Here is a 20,830-nt window from a genome sequence, read left to right as displayed (position 1 = left end):
ATTTTAGTCTTTTCCTAAAAGAAAAGTGGGGCTTAGTTAAGGGCTAGAGACATGCTTGGAGAAGGGAAAAGAAACAGCATCAGAGAGGGAGAGGGAGGAGAAGGGGAGAGGGAGAGTGAAGGGGGAAGGGGGAAGGGGGAAGGGAAAGGGGGAAGGAGGAAGGAGGAAGAGGAAAGGGGAGCTAGCTAGCTAGGGTCTTAGACCATCGATTGCACCTGCGTTTTCTTCCACAGGCATCCCTTTACAAAACCAGACCAGAATCCCTTGCTCTGCCATCCCCGTCATGAAGGAGGTTTCTCACAATGGCTGCACCAAGAATGTCTCCATGAACTACTGTTCTGGGTCCTGTGGGACTTTTGCCATGTGAGTCCCAGGGTACAAGTGTGAGATAGAGGGGCGGAGAAGCTCAAGGACAGGCCCCAGGGAGGGAGTTCCCAGGGAGGCTGGCACTCATTCTGCCCTTCTGGTTCCCAGGTACTCTTCCCAGGTCCAGGATCTGGATCACAGGTGCTCTTGCTGTAAGGAGGAAAGGACAAGTGTCCGAGAGGTGACTCTGGAATGCCCAGATGGCACGGAGCTGAGCCACACCTACACACACATCGAGAGCTGTCTGTGCCAGGACACCCTCTGTGAGCTCCCACAGGCCCAGCAGGTCCGCACCAGGCGTTCTAGTCCCCGGCTTCTAGGAAGAAAGTGAACGGATTGTGCCGGGCACATCGCTTCCCATCTTGAACCATCCTGCTGACCCTCTGAGCTTCCCCACTTCTAGCTTGGCCTCTTCTCTGCACATATTTATTTTCAGACTTTCTGTTCCATTCTTTGCTTTCCAACAATAAACTCAGGCATAGCCACTCTGGTGTTGTGACTTCAGGTGGTTCTTCATGAATCTGAGCTGGCCACTGTGTGGATAGATTGGGAATCTGGGAATTGGGTGGGACCAGATAGTTTGGAAAGGGACCTTGGGGTCTAGTCACTGGTTTTTTGCACACCAGACATAATGTGACTCTACAATCTGTATGACTTTCCCTTGGGCTCCTGGCTCTGGCTGTTCAGAGCACTGGCTGAGTGAAGCCCCCTCCCCACCATGAGTGACAAAGCCCCCAAATTCCTTCCCAGGGTTTTCTGCTATGGGTGAGAACTTTGTCCATGTGCTGTGGGGACAGTGTGTGTGCAGGTGAGAGTACACAGGTGTGCATGCACCCATGTGTATTTCCATGTGTCAGTGCCCATAGTGTGTGAGAGTGTCACTGAGGAGGTCTCAGGCCACAGACTCGGGGGGAGGGCATTGGCTTCTGCTGCAAATTGAAAGAAAAGCAGCCTTAACTGCAGACTGTATTGTTTACTTCCATATCGGAATGGCAGAGATCCCTCAAAACAAGTAAAGCAAGAAGGATTTATTTGTCTCAGGGTTCTGAGGGCTCAACCCTGATTGCTCGACCCAATGCATTTGTGCAGGACACTACAGCAGTTTGGTTGGCCAGGAATCTGACTGAGTCCTCTAAGGACTCACTCCTTCATAATCTTTAGCAAGGTCTCACCTCCCCCACCCCTAGTTTCTTGAACCTCCCCAAATAGCACCATTTCAATATGTGAACCTCTGTGGGGATGGGGATACTCCACACACAAACCATTACACGGCTCCTCACAGACTGCTGGACAGAGCTGTCAAACCAAATGGACGGACCAGCGTGAGTTTATTTGGTCTTTTGAAAAAATGTCGCTTGCTCTTGTATTGGTTTGGGCCCAGAGACCCAATAATCAGGAATAGGGTTTATTTACAGAAAACTTTCTAACATGCATTAGTCATGAAGCAATGAAAAAAAAAAAAAACAACTCCCAAGTGCCAGAGGCTTACAATACCACGAGGGCCACGTTCCTGTGCTTCCTGTGTGTTGCAGCTTGGCTGGCATCAGAATACGTGCCTCAGCAGCCCAGAAACTGGGATGACAGGGAGCTCTCATCTCCAAGGTCTCTTCTATTGTGGCTAACGCCACCTGAAGGGCGTGGTCTTCCACGTTGTGGGAGTGTCTTCCCAGAATCTATCCTTCAAGTGCTCCAGCTCAGCACCGACTTTGGATGCTGAGATTGTAATACTACCATTGAGCAGATGGGGGAGCCAGAGATACTTGGTGGCTGTCGAGTGATTCCAGTGATGGCTTTTGGATGGATGCAGGGGGAAAAAACCAAATAGTCCCCCTTTGGGAGAAGAAAGTGTGTGTGTGTGTGTGTGTGTGTGTGTGTGTGTACACAGAGTCCAGAATAAAGTTTTGAATTTCCTGAAGTACATAAATACAGATCTGTGTTTGTGTTGTGTGTATGTATATATGTGTACACGTGTGAGTACGTGTGGAGGGCAGAGGTGAGTGAACCTTGGGTGTCATTCTTTAGGTGCTGTCCACCTTGTTTTTGAGACAGAGTCTCTTCATGACTCTGTTTCTTGAGACAGCCAGCAAGTTCCAGGGATCTCCAGGCTGTCTCCTCAGCTTGTGCACACGTGTTCAGGGGATCAAATACAAGTCCTCATTCTTTTTTTTTTTTTTTTTTTGTTGTTGTTTTTTTCGAGCCAGGGTTTCTCTGTGTAGCCCTGGCTGTCCTAGAACTCACTCTGTAGACCAGGTTGGCCTCGAACTCAGAAATCTGCCTGCCTCTGCTTCCCAAGTGCTGGGACTACAGGCGAGTGCCACCACCGCCCAGCTACAAGTCCTCATTCTTGACCTACAAATATTTTACTGACTGAACCATCTCTCTAGTGTTGGTGGTGTCTACTAGTTTCTACAAATGTAAAACAATACCATATGAGTTAAATATTTGCAAATGCAACAAGCACAAAACATCTGAGGTCCAGAAAGATGGTTCAGGGGATAAAGACAATTGCCATCAAGTCTGGCAACCTGTGTTCAGTCCAAGGGACCCACATAGTGGAGGGAAAGAACTGGCTTCCAGGAGTTGTTTGTGACACCGACACAAGTGTCATGGTGCATATACGTGCACCCTGTACTCACATAAGCAAGCAAACAGACAAATGTGAGAAAAACTTTCAAAGTGCTCGATTCAGGATCATGGCTCTGACTCTGAGTGGACTGAGAGGGGCAGCTCTGACTGTAGTGTCTTATTTCTTCATGGAAGAACATTTGAAACCAAAACTGGCCACATGCTAATCTGAGGGGTGGTGAGGTTTAAAGTCACTCACCATAAAAACAGTTGGAGACCCAGGTGCACACCTTTAATCTTAGCACTCAGAGATAGAGGCCAGCCTAGTTTACAGAGTGAATTCTAGGACAGCCAGGGCTACATCAAGAAACCTTGTCTCAAAAAAAACAAACCAAACCAAGAAAACCTTCTGGAGAGCCAGAGAGTGTGTACTGGGCCAGAAGCAAGGACTCCCGAGGCCACATGGTCTTGAGTTGATTGCCTGTCTTCTCTGCTTGACAAGGTCTTGTCACTCTGGTCTTTCTCCCCACCCCCCACCCCCCACCCCCGTGACCAACTCCTCCACGGCCTGAGCTGTGTCGACTAATCTAACAGCAATGGCCAGAAAACAGAGCTGAGTGGGAGTTGCACAGAAGGAACGGGCTCTTCAGACTTCACAGTGTTGGCAGACCCAGCATTTGCAGAAGAAATGATGTCCAGTCAGACCTAGTCTGTGCAGGCTTCTATCAGCTGCAGCAGCAGCCCATGAGAGGACCCAGGTTTTCCCTGTGACTTCAGACCCTTTCTGGCTCCTGTTCACTTTGGGCTGAACTGTCTGTACTGTGGGAAGACATTGAAGCTTTAACTTCAAGACCCCGAGGGACTGTTTAGGAAGTGGCTCCTTTTCTTTGACATTTATTTATTTATTTTAATTTTACGTGTATGAGTATTTTGCTGTGTGTCTGTATGTGCACTTTTTGCATGTCTGGTGCTCTCCAAAATCAGAAGAGGATATCAGGATCCCCTAGAACTGGAGTTACAGATGCTTGTGAGCCACCATGTGTGTGATAGGAACAAAATCCCTGATCCTCTTCAAGAACAGGTTCTCTTAACCACTGAACCACTTTTCCATCCCTTGAAGATACAGTCCTTAAAGAGACAGTTAAACCACAATGAAGTCACTGTAATGGAGCCTGATCTAATTGGATTAAGAGGAGTTCAGGACACAGACGCATAGTCTGACCATACAAGGACAGGGAACTCAGTTGGGTGGAATGTGACCCTCAAGAAGCCATGGAAATGTCTAGCCAATGCCATAAGCATTCCTATAGAGAAACTGGACTCTGGAGAAGCTAGAAGAAACAGCAGGAGCAGTCTTTAGTGTGTGTGTGGGAATGTATCTAGATCTTATGCTGAGGGCACAATACTCAAAACCTGACAGCAACAGTGTCCATGGGGTTGTCACAGGTACAAGACTGGATGGATGGATCCCATGAAACCTTGGCATTGGGCTAGAAGGCAGGTCACCCTGCCTCAGGGAATCTTATTCTTACCTCAGAAGTCTGATGGTCCTTGAAACTCTGGATGTGTGGTGGGAGACTGTGGTGTTATTCCACTGTTTATAGCTTCAAATCGGTCCAGCTAGCTCAGGATGCTGTCCCTCCACCTTGCAGGTGGGGTTGTGGTCAAGACCAGATCCACCTCATGAATCTGAGTGTCCTGGAATACAGGCATTTTTCACATAGCCTCTTTCTTGACACAGGCTTGTCTAATAAGGCCCTAACAAAATGGCTTCCACTGTTCATTGTTGAAAGGTGTCTTTTTGGTGGCAAGCCTGGCAGCATCCTCTCATCTCAGGGCTTGTCACCAGGACACAAAATACTGCTTATCAGGACTTGGTGGTTTCCTGGGTCAGTGAGTCACCCAATTGTCTTCACACTTCCTGTACAAATGAGGGTGGTTCTTACTGGCCCAGGCACACAGGTAGTGGCTTGACTGGCATTCTGCACCTGCAGTCTTTGCTCTCTGACTTTAGGGCTCTCCAGAGAGGCACATGGTTCCAAGGTCATCTGACCCTTTGATCAGGGGTTTGATCCCCTGTGGTTTGATCCCCTGCTAAAACAGTTGTAACCAGGGACCCTTCCATTGCTGTTGACTTAAATTGATCTGCTTCAGCCTCTGGGTAGATGATAGAGATAACGTTGGTCTGTTTTGGTCAGTACAGTGTCTCTGACAATTGCTCCTTCCCACAAGCACGGGCAGGTTCCTCACAAGGACACTGGGGAACATAGCCATGGGATGAGTGTATGTTCAGTCCTACTGGAGGGGACCTGAGACCAGTTTAGTTCAGGTTGTCAGAGGGAAGATAGAGCCTTCCTTTTGGCCTATCTGGTTGGCCATGGTGACCTGCCTGCCTGCCTTGTACTGGGCACTGCTGGATACACTGATCCTATACTGCTTATGTGTAGTGGCTTCAGCTTAGGGGAGGGGGCTTCCATTTCATAGAAAGCCCTAGGGAAATCTGAAACTTGGCCTAGTCAGTGGGCCTATGCTGCTCAGACTCCCCACTCATTCAGGACAGAGGGTCCTAGTGCAAGTTGGACATAAAGTCTGCTTGCAGGGGCTACACTGAGGCTCTCCTTCATGTTGTGACTTTGAGATCCTTCCTTGAGTGGGCCAGGTCACGGTTGGCAGGCAGAGGACATGCTGTAGTGGACAGAAGCATTTCCAGAGGCCCCGGCCCATGACACGAGAGCCTAAGTGGAACCCAGACCTAAAACAACAGAATTCAGCTAAATCATAGGGCCTCAGAACTCCGGCTAGGTGTGGTGTGGTGTGGTGTGGTGTGGTGTGGTGTGGTGTGGTGTGGTGTGGTGTGGTGTGATGTGTGTGTGTGTGTGTGTGTGTGTGTACATGTAGGATAGTGGGCCATGCTCCAGGCCACAGAAATTTATATAAGAACAGAGAGGGCTTCCTGCCCCCACTCCTGTGGTAGAGCCTCTGTGAAGACAAGTGATAAGCCAGGTCAGAGTCCACAGGAAGGGCCAGGGTGCCTGGTTCATTCTTGGAGCCCACAAGGCCTTCTCCTTGGGGCCAGTCACACTTTTCTAACTTGAGAGGGTTGAGGCTGTCACTCCAACATGCCAAACCAGGGACATGCTAACTCAACAGAGGACCATGTGGCTATGCTCCCCAGAAACCCATGGAACCTTTGCACACAGACCAGGTGGGGAGTCCCAAGGCTAGACATGGGTCCCAGGAGCAGCAGCCAAGGAAGTCTGGGGGCAGCACATTGTTTTCTTTCTTTGAGTGAAGTGTCCTAAGCCCCCTGACCAACTCTTACTGCCTCTGAGGAGTTGATGAGTCATGACTTCACATTTCAGCTCCTCCAGGTATTCCTTTTCAGAAGGGATGGCAGCAGATTGCGGAGCCATCTTCTCCACTTTGCCTGCTACCCATCTGCAAGGTGTCAGGGCATGCTCCTCGACTGAGCCCTTCACCTCATGGATTTTCAACCCTCTGACAAACTTTCCTCTGTCTCAGAGATAAGGGGTTAGTCTTGTGTCTTGTGGTGGACACAGGATGATGTGTGCTGAGTGTGAAGTGTCCCCACAGGCTCATATGTTTTGACAATTGGTTCTTAATTTGGGGCACTATTTTAGGAAGTTATGGAACTTTTGGGACTAAAAATGAGTCACTAGGGGTGGGTGTTAGAGGTGAATAGCTCTCTGCTTTCCCAAGATGTGAACAAGCTGAGGTGCAACTTCTGCTGGCACAGATGGAGCTATCCCATTTACTAAGGCTTTCCTGCCATGGTGAGATGTACCCTTGAAATGGTGATTTAAAGAACCCTCTTCCTTTAAGTTGCTTCTGTCACATATTTTGTTACAGCAACGAGAAAAATAAACAAGTCATCTGACTTTAGAATGCTAGTATCAATTTCTTTTCTTTCAGACATTGCCTCTTGTCTCCTCAGGTCATAGTGATCCTGAGTTGACCATGTTGATAGCTCTCTCTGAATGTTGGCTTTAACTGTCAACTAAACACAGCATAGAATCACCTGGGAATAGAGTTTCAATGAGGGATTGTCGAAATTCTGTTGGCCCGTGGGCATGTCTGTTGGGGATTGTCCTAACTAAGTTAATTGACGTGGGAAGATTCAGCCCACTATGGGCAGCATCATTCCCTAGGCAGGAGATTATGAAACGTGTGAGTGGGGAAATGGACCTGAGCACAAGCAAACAAGTGAGCACGCATGAATTCATGACTCTTGACTGTGGACGTCATGTGGCTATGACCAGTTTGAAGCTCCTGCTTTGGTCTTTCTCAATTGTGGACTGTAACTTGAAATTGTAAGCTGAAATGAATCATTTTATCCTCTAAGGTGCTTTTTGTCAGGGTCTTTATCACAGCAAGAGAAATGAATCAAGAACAGTGTCTCTGAGTTGAATTGAGCCTTGTAATTTATAGGCATCTGAGGTGCATGGCCTGGTGAGTGTCCACACAGATACGCATACATAACCAGTTCCAGGTGAGACCCAGAACATTCCCAGAACTCAGACTCTTGCTGAAGTCACCTTGGTTCTTTCCCCTTTTGTATATTTCCTGTTTTTGGAATCTTATGTGCAGGCTCTGTTGGTATCAGCTTTGACTGTAAGCTGTGCACATGGTAACTGTTTCCTTCCTTCCTTCCTTCCTTCCTTCCTTCCTTCCTTCCTTCCTTCCTTCCTTCCTTCCTTCCTTCCTTCCTTCCTTCTTTCCTTCCTTCCTTCCTTCCTTCCGTCCTTTCTTTTTCTTTCTTTCTTTTTCTCTCCCTCCCTTCCTTCCTTCCTTCCTTCCTTCCTTCCTTTCTTCTTTCTTCCTTCCTTTCTTTTTAAAAATATTTTATTAGATAGTTTCTTTATTCATATTTCAAATGTTATCTCCTTTTCTGGTTTCCCCTCTGAAAACTCCTTGTCCCATCCCCACCTCCCCCTGCTCACCAACTTACCCACTCCCACTTCCTTGTCCTTGATGTCCCTATACTGGGACATCAAGCCTTCTCAGGACCAAGGGCCTCTCCTCCCTTTGATGTCCAACAAGGCCATTCTCTGCTACATATACAGCTGGAGACATGGGCCCCTCCATGTGTATTCTTTGGTTGGTGGTTTAGTCCCTGGGAGCTCTGGGGGTACTGGTTTGTTCATATTGTTGTTCCTCTTATGGGGCTGCAAGCTCCTTCAGTTCCTTGGGTCCTTTCTCTAGCTCCTCCATTGGGGAACTTGTTTGTGCTCAGTCCAATGGTTGGTTGAGAACACCCACCTCTGTATTTGTCAGGTACTAGCAGGGTCTCTCAGGAGACAGCTATATCAGGCTCCTGTCAGCAAGTGCTTGTTGGCATGCACAATAGTGTCTAAGTTTGATGACTGTATATGGGATGGATCCCTAGGTGGGGCAGACTCTGGATGGTCTTTCCTTCAGTCTCTGTATTTCTTCCCATGGATATTTTGTTCCCCCTTCTAAGAAGGACCAATGTATCCATACTTTGGTCTTTCTTATTCTTGTGTTTCATTTGGTCTGTGAATTGAATATCAAATGGCTGAGAAGCACCTAAAGAAATGTTCAACATCCTTAGTCATCAGGGAAATGCAAATCAAAACAACCCTGAGATTCTACTTCACACCAGTCAGAATGGCTAAGATAAAAAACTCATGTGACAGCAGGTGCTAGTGAGGATGTGGAGAAAGAAGAACACTCCTCCATTGCTGGTGGGATTGCAAGGTGGTACAACCACTCTGGAAATCAGTTTGGCAGTTCCTTAGAAAATTGGACATAGTACTACCTGAGGATCCAGCTATACCACTCCTGGGCATATACCCAGAGGATTCCCCAGCATGTAATAAGGACACATGCTCCACTATGTTCATAGCAGCCTTATTTATAATAACCAGAAGCTGGAAAGAACCCAGATGTCCCTCAACAGAGGAATGAATACAGAAAATATACATTTACACAATGGAATTAAAAACAACGAATTCATGAAATTCTTAGGTAAATGGATGGAACTAGAAAATAACATCCTGAGTGAGGTAACCCAATTACAAAAGAACACACACGATATGAACTCAGTGATAAGTAGATATTAGCCCAGAAGCTTGGAATACCCTTTCTTCCTTTCTTCCTCCCCTCCCTCCCTCCCTCCCTTCCTCCCTCCCTCCCTCCCTCCCTCCCTCCCTCCCTCCCTCCTTCCCTTTCTTCCTTTCTTTCTTTCTTTCTTTCTTTCATTGTTGTTATTCTTGCTGGCAGCATCACATTGTAGACCATACTATGATTATTTATTCTTTCTACTGTTGATGTTTTTGGTATTCCCTCTGTGATGCTCAAACTGTTTTCTTTCCCCATATTCATATGTTGGTATGGGAACCCTTGGGACCTCAGAGGGTCCTCTGTGACTTTATTTGGAGCTAGATCTTTATAGAGGTCAGCATATTAAAATAAGGCCAGGAGAGTGAGTCCTAATTCATTCTGTCTGTGTGCTATCAGATTTGTCAGCTTGACACAAGCTAGAGTCATTTGAGAAGAGGAGATGTAACTAAGAAAATGCCCCATAAGATCAGATACAGGCAAGCCTGTCGGGCATTTTCTTGATTAGTGATTGATATGGGAGGGCCTAGCACCTTTATGGGTGGTGTTGCTCCTGGGTCTGTAGTCCTGGGGTGCATAAGAAAGCAGGCGGAGCAAAGCCATGAGAAAGCAATTCAGTAAGCACTCCTCCGTGGCCTCTGCATCAGCTTCTGCATCTGATTCCAGGTTCCTGCCTTGAGTTTCTGTCTTCACTCCCCTGGATGGGATGATAGACTAAAAGCTGTAAGAGGAAAAAAGCAACCCTTTCTCGCTTTGGTTGTGGTATTTTATCACAGCAGGAGGAACCCTAGGGCAGATTAGCATCTTAATAGAAAGGGGAACCGACATAGTCAGGGAGAGTATCCTGGGAACAGAAGGCAGAGGACATGGTTTCATGACAAGGATAGTTAACATCCATGAGAGCTTGGGCAGGCTGATGTATTTCCTCACAGCAGCCTGGGAAGGACCAGCTCACCCCATTTGGAGCTCAGATTCCTGCCTGCCACCTGAGAGCACCTATTTATGAGGTTGAAGTATAGATCTAAGGCACTGTGTCCCACGCTTTGGCAGACACTTCTTCGTTGTTAGGGACATGATGGCTATCATGCCCACATATATGGTTTGAGTGGATCACATTGCTCCCTCAAGGAAATTGGGAGTGAGGGATAGGGTCCTATGTAGACCAAATGCTTCTATGAATAGCTGAGTTCACATAGTTGTACATATATAGCACAGGCTAGGGTGCTGGTAGGAGCCCTCCTCCTGGCTCTTGGCGTCTCAGTGTGGTGTCACACACACACCTTTCTGAATCCCTCACTGGAGCCCTTTTGCCCTTCCTTAATTGTGGGAAATCTATCTCCATTAATGACTTTAATGTTTTCTGCTCCATTAAGATTGAACAATTTAAAACTGTGGTAAAATGTGGGATGGAGGCTCCCATCGCAGTTGTTCGGGGCAGCCATGTTGTGTGAGGCCTATGCATCCTTCCAGGAACCCTGCTTGCCTTACAAAACTCCTGGAGAGACCCAGCTGTTCTCTCCATTGTTTCCTTCTGGTGACCTTGCTCCGCCTTCTGGCCTCTGCCAATGATGTTGGTGTGAGTGTTGGAGACCAGCTGTCATGTCTTAGTCTCTGTCTCTGTGTCTCCTTTGACTTTGCCTGCTTTTGTCTGTCAGCTTCTGTGTCTGGATGCCCCTCTTATTTTTCTCTCTTTGTGTCTTCCTGTTTCCTCCCGTCTTTCTGCATCTGGATCCTCACAACCATCTCTGTCTCTTTATGAATCTAGATATCTCTGTTTGTGTCTCCCTACATCTGTCCATCTCTGTCTCTCTGTGCTGCTCAGTCTCTATGCCATCTAGGTGTTCTATCTCTGTGTCTTTCTGTCTCTGATGCTGTGTCCTCCTTCTCTTCTTTGATTTCTGAACCTCCCTATATCCTTGTCTCTGACTTTTTTGTGTCTTTTTCACTGTGTCCTATTTCTGTCTGTGTCCCCGTTTATCTCATTCCTGAAGTTTGTCTTCCTCCACACCACTCCTTTCTGCAGTGTAGGCATGGTGGAGGGCCAATGGCTTTGGTGACTTTTTCCCACAGGTGAAGATGCCCTTCTAACCCCACCATAGTGGGGGCAAAGTCTCACCAGGCCCTACCATAGGCTCTGGGACCCAGCTTCCTTAAGGAGACCTTATTGTGTAGGATGGCAAGGCTACTGAGTTGTGGGTGTTGCCTGCCTGCCCTCTTGTAGGATTTTGAGACCTAGCCCTTTCTGCTGCAGACTGCAGGCTGTGGTCTCTACAGACGACGGTAGCTCAGCATCTCTGTCTTCTGTGGTACCAGAGGCCTCCAGCCTGATCCTAAGGTCTTAAGGTCCTTCTCCCCTAGGGCATAGGTACAGACAGGTTTATGTGTGCTTCTCTCCCCTCCTGGGGTTGACAGGATATAGTGGGACCAAGTAGCCAGTCTACTTAATTTTGGGGAGTTAAGTCCCTTGATAATTTCTTTCATCCAGGCCCCTGGTATGGGAGCCCACCCAGGATTACCATTAATCACCTATCTGCAGGATCCTGTGGGTTCCTTGGGAATCAGAGCCAGATAGCCACTCCACCAACCACACAGAGCCTTTTTTTTTTTTTTTTGAGACAGGGTTTCTCTGTGTAGACCAGGCTGGCCTCGAACTCAGAAATCCCCCTGCCTCTGCCTCCCAGGTGCTGGGATTAAAGGCATGCGCCACCACCGCCGGGCCACACACAGAGCCTTGAGTGCTTGGGTTTCTGGGGTGAGGCACACTATAGACTCTGGTCACTGCTCTGGCCTATCAGATGTAGGCATGGCCAGGGTAGAAATTGGCTATCTGCTATCCCACACTAATGTCTACACTGAGCTATAGAAGAGATAAACAGTCTAAGTAATATTCATGGCCCCCGAAGGAACTCTCCATCTTTGGGTTTTCCTAGTGCTATGTCCTCTTCTGGCTGGCGGGCAAAACTTTAGAAATGTCAGATGTGCCGCAGGGTCCTCTCAATGCCAGCTGTACATAGTGGATGACGCTTCCTATTGCCCTGTGAGGGAATAATTTAGATGCAGGATCTGTGTTTGTAGTTTTAGGGCCCAGATCAGTTTCCAGTCTATTCCTTATCCTTTATAAACACTTCATGGGAACTCTTCTCCCAGGTTAACCCCAAAATCAGCCCCAAAAGCCTAACCACTCACCTCTGGCCAGTGGGTCTGGCTGCGAGACAGGGATGTGTGGTAGCTGAAAAGCAAGGGTTCTAGCCTGTGATTGTCACTGATCTTGATCAGAGTGAGTCCTCTTGCCTCTGTGGGTGGGCAAGCATGGTGATGCAAGGGTCCTGTAGGATCATGGAAGGCTTCCTGGACAGTCCTCAGGGCTGGGCTTGGGGAAGACCTTGTCACAAAAGCATAGGGTTGGGATTGGTGGAGGAGGATGGTGAAAGAATTCATGGGAGGAGGAAGGTAGGTGTCAGGGAAAGGGCCACTGGCTGTCCAGCCAGGCTAGGACAAATGAAGGGCCAATCAATGAAGTGGAAGCATGAGGCCCTGTTTCTGTGAGAATCTTCCAGAGGTTTAGGGAAGGAAGATGAGAGTTGTGGTTACAGGTAGCAGGATAAGAGGGTTAGATACCCAGAACCTTTGAAAGGTCTTTCTGAATAGACTCAGCACGTAGGGGACCTGTTGGTAGGTAAAAGACATGGTGGGTCCAGACCTTGGTTCTAGAGGGCTAGAACATGGAGCCATGGAGGCTTGCCTGACACTTGGAGTTTCCAGGGAATGTGGGATCATTCCCCACATGCTCAGCATCTAGTTATGATGGCACTACGAGACATGGCTTCATTAAATCCTGACAGATCTATAGCTAAATAAGGCAGCTGGTCTAGTGCTGAGTCCAAACATGGTACATTCGTGTCACCTTCCCCCAGTGTTTGTGGGAACACGGAATCTCCCTCCTTCCTTGACTGTCTCAGTCACTAGGGTTCTGGCACTTTGCTTCAAGCCATGTGCTGACACTGTCTGGTTCTGTGAGTGACAGTGTGTTACAGAGACAGTTCATAGTTGCTCTGCCAGGTTAAGAGAGAGTCTATGTCACCAAACATGTAAACTCATTGAAGAGAATGAAGGGCAACCACAGGAAGGGACTGGGTTCAGGCCTTGAGGAGCCCCAAAGAGAATGAGAGTCTAGGAACTCCACAGCAGGGTCATATACTCCAGACCCGCACTGTGACATAAGGTTCTTTGTTGGGGTTTGTCCATGGCTGCCAGGAGTTCTCTTTCAGGTTGTAACTCTGCTCCCATTTGGTTGTGGATGCAGAGTACACACCTTGATAGCTTGAATTAATGATGTGTCAGCCACACAGGGTGCTAGGTGTTGAGGTGTGAGTGGACAAAGGTCTAGGAGATGGGTTTATGGCATCCACACTGAATTCCAAGGCAGGGATGATGTGTGGCGCAAGAGGCCATGTGAGTACTGTGGGCATTGTGGAAGTATTGTGGGAACTGTTGTGGTACTGTGGGGACTTTGAGACCACTGTGGGCCAATTATAAACCCTCATCTCATGCAGCCTTTGACAAGCTCTCAGCCAGAGCCCCTGAGGTAAGGAGTCAGGTTCTGCCTCCTGGGAGGATCCTGTTTGTGGCTCAAGACCTGTCCTTGCTCTGCTGTCGAGGCTTTCCCATGTTACCTGATGTCCACACTTGACCTTCTTACCCCACTGTGGACATAGTTAAGTGCTTCACCTTCCAGGGCTAGGAAGATCCCCCTCTACCATCCTATTCAATCTCACACTTCCTACCTTGTGTGGTCATTAGAAGTGCTGGCTGTCCTTCCTTGTGAACTGAGATCTGGTCCACCTCTCATACACACATCCTCAACTCATAGCACTGCAGCATGTCTTTAAGGCCAGGGAGATGTTAATGACACCAGGATGTCCCCAGGCAGTGAAGCAGAGCCTGGTCTCTAGTCCAGGAGTTAGCTGAGGATGACCTATATCTGGCCTATTTTCTCCAGTTGGAGTGAGGGTGGTGGCCACTGTCCTCCCACAGTTTGGCTAGCATTGCTAAGAGACTGAGAGTAGTTTCTTTTCTTTCTTTTTGTTCTGAGACAGAGTTTCTCTGTGTAGCTCTGGTTGTCCTAGAACTCACTTTGTAGACCAGGCTGGCCTCGAACTCAGAAATCCACCTGCCTCTGCCTCCCAAGTGCTGGGATTAAAGGCATGCACGACCACTGCCCTGCTAGAGAGTAGTTTCTCTTCTTCATGGGTTCTGAAGAGTCCTAAGACTCCCCAGAGATGCTGGGCAAGGAGCTGGACTTGCATCACTTCGAGAAGTAGAGTTCACTTTAAGAAGGGATTGGATTGAGGAGGTTTCATTGTTGGTTCTGGTGTTATTTCTGAGAGTGTCCATCAGTGTAGGTCGTCTACTGCCCTCTGAAATCCCCTTACCTTCTCTCTTGGCCTGAAGTGGGATAAGTGCTGAGCATGCCTGCATAGTCATCTGGTCAACCTTGGTGGCAGGTGCCATTCTTGTTCTGTGTCCTTAATCTGAGCTAGTCTCTCTTTTGAACTATGAATACACTCTCCACCCAATGCAGGTTCTCATGCCCCAAGGAGAGATAAACTCGAAGTTTGTTTTCTGAAGGAGGAGTGTGGCAGGATATTTTCCTTTTCTGTGAATAAATGAATCTTTTGCTAGTATGCATGCCAAGGTACATGGATCATAGGCAAGGAACCTGGCTGGGTTATAGCCCATGACTCAGGCCTCCATAGGGAATCTGGATCCACCCATATCAGCCGGAAGAAATCCTAGGCTAGCCCTAACAGCTACCCACACACCTTTATCATCCACGGGGTATCTTCCAAGTACCTGATGACCTACCAACAACCACCAGTGGTGGCTTGGTGGCTTAGCCTAGTCTTTCCCAAGGTACCCCATGCTAAGCTGTTCAGACATAGCCCATAGGCTGGTCAGAAGGCTCTTTCCATGGTGAATGAGCTTTGCAGAGGCATAGTGGCTAGTAGCCCATGGTCATGGCTTGGTCAATATTTGCTGAATCAGAGGGCGAATGAATAAATCAAACCACCACCACCTGCCTGGGTGTCTACCACAGGCCCACAGAAAGGCTCCAGACCTCTTAGTCAGGCTTCAGGCTGAGTCCTTTTGTGGCGAATAGTGGTCTGGACCAACAAGTCTCAGGGACCCTGTCATCCCTCTGCCCTCCCCTTCTCCTTCTCCACTCTCCTTCCTTCTCCCTATTTCCATCAGTTCTTTACTGGTCCCTCTGTGCATCTTGTACAATGTCAGGAAGAAATTTCCATCTGTGTCCTCATTCAACCTTTCCATGCCTTTGTACAGTGGATATTTTTGTCCTGAGCTGACTGTGAGTGACGAGTATCACTATAGCCCAAATTCAGCCTCAGTCTCCACTTTAGGCACACAGGGATGCTTTGTGGATGACTGTGTGACAGTCGCACAGCTGTGTGAATGGATCAGTGCCAAAGAACTGTGCAGTTAGCACGGTCACAAGGGCGTATATGTCCTACTCTGTATTTTGCCACATTGCAAAGCATGTTATTAGAAAAAGGACCTGGGGAAGCATCTTCCCAACATACCCAGGTCTGAGTGTACCCCAGGTCTGAGTGTATCCCAGGTCTGAGTGTACCCCAGGTCTGAGTGTACACCCCAGTGGTATAAATTCTGCTCACAATATTATGTAACTGTCACCATCATCCACCTCCACAACTTCCTTCTTTTTAAAGCCAAAAACCATGTCCCTGTCAAGTATGGATTCCTCAGAACCCAATACCCTGTCTTTTTCTCTCTCTGACAACTGTACAGACCTCAAGAAATGAAATCCTGCTAGATTTAGTGCAGCATCCTTGATGGTCATCCATGGCCAGTGTCCTTCTTCTAAAGGTTGAGTAATATCCTCCTATAAGGATAACCACACATGGGACAAGAAGATCACTTTGTTTGTCCAGTTATCTGTTAGATACTTGGTTATCCACTTTTTGGATCTTGGAAGTAAAACCATGTAAACCTGGGTGTGCAAAAATCTGGCTTGTTGATAGAATCAAGCATTAATGTGTGCTGCCCACACAGGAAGGTAGGCTGACTAAGATGGAGTTCTCCAGATGTCTTGGATACAGGCATCTGGGGCCCACCAAAGCTCTGCAGAGGCACTGTTCGGACTCCATCCATCCTGGCCCTGTTCAGAGATACAAGGGTGCAATCCTCACCCCATGTGGCTACTTCCCTGATCCTTCTGGGTGGCCTGCTGTATATCAGGACCAGTGGCCACTGTTCCAAGTGTCCAACTCACTCCAGACCCCCTCTCCAAGCAGGTGCATCCTGGAAGGAGGCATATCAGGGTAGGGAGTGGCAACTGAGTATATAGTTGCATCCCCCATTCCTGAGGCCAGGCTGCTGAGGCCATCAATATCACAAGTCTGAATAATCTTGGAATGGGCATCCATTGTGATGGTTAATACTGTTGTCAACTTGACAGGAGTCAAATTCTCCCAGGAGACATACCTCTGGGCTTGTCTGTGAGGGAATTTCTAGATTAGGTCAACTGAGGTGGGATGACCCACCCTGAATGAGAGCAGTACCACTACTTGGGGTGGGGTCTTAGACTGAGGAAGGAGACAGTGAGTTGAGTACCAGCATTCATCTCTCCTTTTCTCTTAACTGCAGATGCAGTGTGACCAACTACCTCATGCTCCTGCTGCCACGTCTTCTCTGACATAATGGATGGTATTCTTAAGCTGCCAGTCCAAATGAAACTTTCCTTAAGTTGCTTTGTCAAATATTTTGCCATAGCAATGAGAAAAGTGCCTAGAAGACCCTGTCCAGCTTTCTCACGGATGCCTTGTCCTTCCCCTGTCCTTTGTAGGATGAGCATGGCAGTGAGAGCTCTTGTCCAGCCAGACCCCCATGCCCTCCCTACACAGCAGAATAACTTCTGGGGCCACCCGGCTGTCTTCTGCCCTGAGTCCCAGCCCTTCAGATCTTGTTGCATATGACCCATTCACAGTGTCTCTCACAGCTTGGCTACCTCTTACAGCCCTTTGGCTAGGAGGAGGGACACCAGAATGTAAGTGAGGGGTCTATGGATTCTGATCCCAGGGATACCCCAAGCCTTTGACATGATGAGAGAAATGAGTGGCCAAAGGGTCAAGCCAGAGCAACACGGGAAAACAATTGTCAAGTAGGGCCTAAATCAAGTCAATGAGATGTGTGATTACCCAAGTGCCTTCAGGAGGTCAGGAAAGAGGGGGAGGGGACGTTGGGGCAGGGGCATGAGCATGACTAGTGACAGGTCCCTGAATGCAGAGGATGGGAATGCCTGGTTCCCCAACTGCATCCTCTCACTGTAGGCCTCAGGGAAAGGAACCTGTATCTTCTGCTCCATGGTCCACTTTTTTAGTCAAGGCCACCATCCACCATGCCCTTCAGGCAGAGGCTTCTCACATGGCCTGCCTGTGCCTGTACAGGCACTAAGACACCAGGGTGGAACTCAGATCAGAGTGGTTCTCATGCATCTTACATCCTCCCAGTAGCAGCATACATATCCCAGTCTCCATAGTATCTAGGGATAGGACCCTGATTTTGTGGGCAGTGGTTTATTGCACACTCTCAGGATGTTATCCTTGCAACAAGTTATAAGATAAGCAGTGGACTTTCAGAGCGTCCAGTCCTGGCCTTGTGCCTTCCTTCTAGCAGGCTGCCGGGGGAGGAATATGACATTGGACAAGGCAGTTCCCAGTGAGAGTCAGATGTGCCTCTGGCGACAATAGGTCATGGTTCTAGTGAGTGGAGGCTGAGTAGTCTACCGTCTACTATGCAAGGCCACTGGTGGCCATGGAAGCCTACCTTCTCCAACCTTCTCTCCTTACCTACTACAGGTGTCTCGAGTTCATGCCAGCTCAGTGTGTGTGTGTGTGTGTGTGTGTGTGTGTGTGTGTGAGACTCTCTGACTCTGAAGGAATATCAGAGGACTTTTTGAGGCCTATCTCAACAGTGTCTGGGGAAACCAAAGTCTGAAGATACCTATCAAAACCTGATAAAGCTGGACCCACTCCTACGACCCATTGCCCTGCTTAGAGCCATCTGCCGCTGTGGCCTGGCCAGGGAGCACAGACAGTTGAAGGTCTAAGAAGAGGCAGCCGATCAAGAAGGCAATCAAGACCTCTCGTGATTCCCTCCAGCAGATGGCACCCTTAGGCTCAGACACTGCCACTTGTGGTGGGCCATTCTCCCCTTCCCCCCATATCTGCCACAGCTTCAACTGAACCCGACAGGTGTGGGGTGCAGGGAGAGAACCCAGAGGCTCCCTCACTAAGACAGCAGAGGGGCCTGCCAAGCTCGGGCACTGGCATTGATGGATATCTGGGAACACCACCCACCAGCTTGTCCCATTATCTACACTCTGTGTCTCCTCTTGGGTGCGGTTGAGTTGTGGTAGATAAGCCGCTTAGCTTGGCGTGCGCCCTTAGGCTTTATCGGGGCCAGGATGTTGTCTCAGGTGGAGTTGGGCCGGCCCAGGGGAGAGGTGTTCCCAGGCTGCAGAGACCCAGTGCTGCCTAGCTCCCAACAAGAAGGGGGAGGACTGGAGAGGCCAGGCCAGGGGCCTTCCGCCCCAGAGGCCAAGGTGGATGGGAGCCAAAGTTGGCAGTTTAAGCTCCTGTTTGGTCCTCAGAAGGCAGCCTTCCTCATCAGGTGTGTGCCCCCTGTGCATGGAACACGAAGGCCCTTGGGGAGGGGGCATTGGGGGGGGGCAGCCTCAGACACTAGGATTTGTCGCTGGGCCTGGCCACTTGTGGGACCAAATGCATTCCTAGGTTTGCTCTGCTCAGTTCTTGAGACGGCACCCACAGTAAGGAGACTGGAACTGGGGAATTCCACTCTCCCCTTTGCAGTCAGATCTCATCCCAAGACAGTTCTGAGCATCTTACAGTGACCTGTGACCAAAACCAACATAAATCCAGCATGGATTCTGTAAGAGAACTGCAGATTCTGTGGGAATCAGGTAGTCCTGGGCTGAGTGGCAAGCCAGGCGCTTGGTTTGTAGGTGGCAGGGATGGGTTGCTGAGAGTGGGGCCGAAGGGAGTGGAGGCCTAGATGGCTGGAGGACTCAGGGACAGGGTCCTGGAGACAGTGAGGGAAGCACGGGGTGTTGAGTGGAGAGCTTGGGCAGGGGGGGATGAGGCCCACTTCCTCCTCTGCCCCACCCCAGAGCTCACGTGCATCCAGGCCTGGCCCAGCCAGCCTGGCTTCCCAGTTGAGACCTAGCATCATCGGGTTTCACCTTATCCCATCCTGAATGTCTCTTTATAGTCTGGGCCAGAGTTATACACCCCATTCAACATGGTGTCCCCCACAAGTCCCATGTCCACTTATCTAAATGCTCTATGTCCAAGACCCCTTCAAAAAGCCCCTGTCCCCTCAGCAGGAAATGCAGCCTTTAGAGTCTGTTCCAACCCAACCTGCCATTTATCCTCAAGTAGATGAGTTACAGCAACCTATAGCTGGTGGGCCCAGGGGCCCCACAGTTGGCTCACAGCCAAAGTATTGTCCCAGAGCTGGGGGAAAGGCAAACAACTCTGTGTGGGGCCTCCTTTTCTATTCCAAGCACTCTGGGAACAAAAGCTGGGGGGGCTGAGGAGCCTCACAGTCTAGCCGACCTGGCCCCACCCAGAGGCAGGGGGAGGGGGCACCTGGGTTGAAGCAGAGGGTGTCTGAGAAGGATCTTGGGTGTCCCTGAGACTGCTGGATCCCTCGTCCAAGGCAGGGAGAACAAGGATTCCAGCAGGAGAGTGGTTCTGTGCAATCCTGGCCAGGGCTCTGAGCCTCTCTGGATCTCAGCAACTCTGGGAACTGACAGAAGATCAGAGGAAGGATAGCTTAGGACAGACTCAGTTTTGTTGCCTCTCTTTCTGAAGTGAGACTCCCCTGGGCCCTGCATGGGAATTATGGTCAGTACTAGGATTGCCTGGGCTCTGGACAAGGCTCTTCTCTTCTTCCCCGCCTCCTTCTTGCCTTCCATTCCTGCCACTATGACCATGAAACCATTGCATGTGGCCCTGATTCCTGAGGTCTTAGGGGGTTCCATCCCTAAACCTTCAGCCATGGCTTTCCAGGCTTAGGCCCCCTCCATCAAGCCTGGTGTTCCATATTCATACTTCTTTATTTATTCACACTTATGTTCCCTGCCTAGGGAATAAAAAGTGATGGAAAATTAACACTTCTTACAATGCTCAGGCAGATTTCCAGCTGTCATTAATTCTGTCCTGTGCTATGGTGCCCAGAGATCCTCTTAATCCTCCATCAGCAGGGGAGAGGCCCAGTGAGACCATGGTGGACATACTAGGAAGCCCAAGTCCTTTGGTCCTTTAAATCATGGGCTTTTAGGCCAACCAAATGATGACTTATAGGGCCAGGCAGTTCACAAACCCTAGGGAGAGCTCCAGAGGCCAGGGAGGCCATGTTCATATAAGTAACACACACACACACACACACACACACCTAACTGTGGTGGGGCCCATGAAAAATGTCCTCTAGAGACAAACAGATTATAAAGTAGGGTAAGGCAGGTAGAAGGCATAGAGGGTTCCCTGTGGCTAGGGAGAAAGAATGTGGAGAGATAGTCCCTTCAGTGCTGAGGAGTGGCTGCCATCAGATGGGCACATCTACCACTCATAGTCACAGAATTAGACAGCATAGAGAGGATGCTATACTAAGGACTGGGGAGCAGTATCAGAGGGGGTCCAAATTAGTGCAAGGAAGCAAACGAAGGGTGACAGCCTAC

At 49.0% G+C, this 20,830-nt stretch overlaps 1 protein-coding gene across 1 annotated transcript in view; it reads left to right on the top strand.

The window, feature by feature from the left end:
* Positions 1-830, top strand: part of Muc2 (mucin 2, oligomeric mucus/gel-forming) — a 32,342-nt gene extending 31,512 nt beyond the window's left edge. Inside the window, exons 47-48 of the mRNA XM_052195186.1 lie at positions 234-363; positions 475-830. Of these exons, the coding sequence (XP_052051146.1) occupies positions 234-363; positions 475-697 (353 nt within the window). The 3' untranslated portion in view covers positions 698-830. The remainder of the gene's footprint in view (positions 1-233; positions 364-474) is intronic.
* Positions 831-20,830: the final 20,000 nt, after the last annotated feature.

The sequence above is a fragment of the Apodemus sylvaticus genome, chromosome 1, assembly GCF_947179515.1.
Source record: "Apodemus sylvaticus chromosome 1, mApoSyl1.1, whole genome shotgun sequence".
Lineage (NCBI taxonomy): Eukaryota > Metazoa > Chordata > Mammalia > Rodentia > Muridae > Apodemus > Apodemus sylvaticus.
This window is presented reverse-complemented; position numbering and strand designations above follow the sequence as displayed.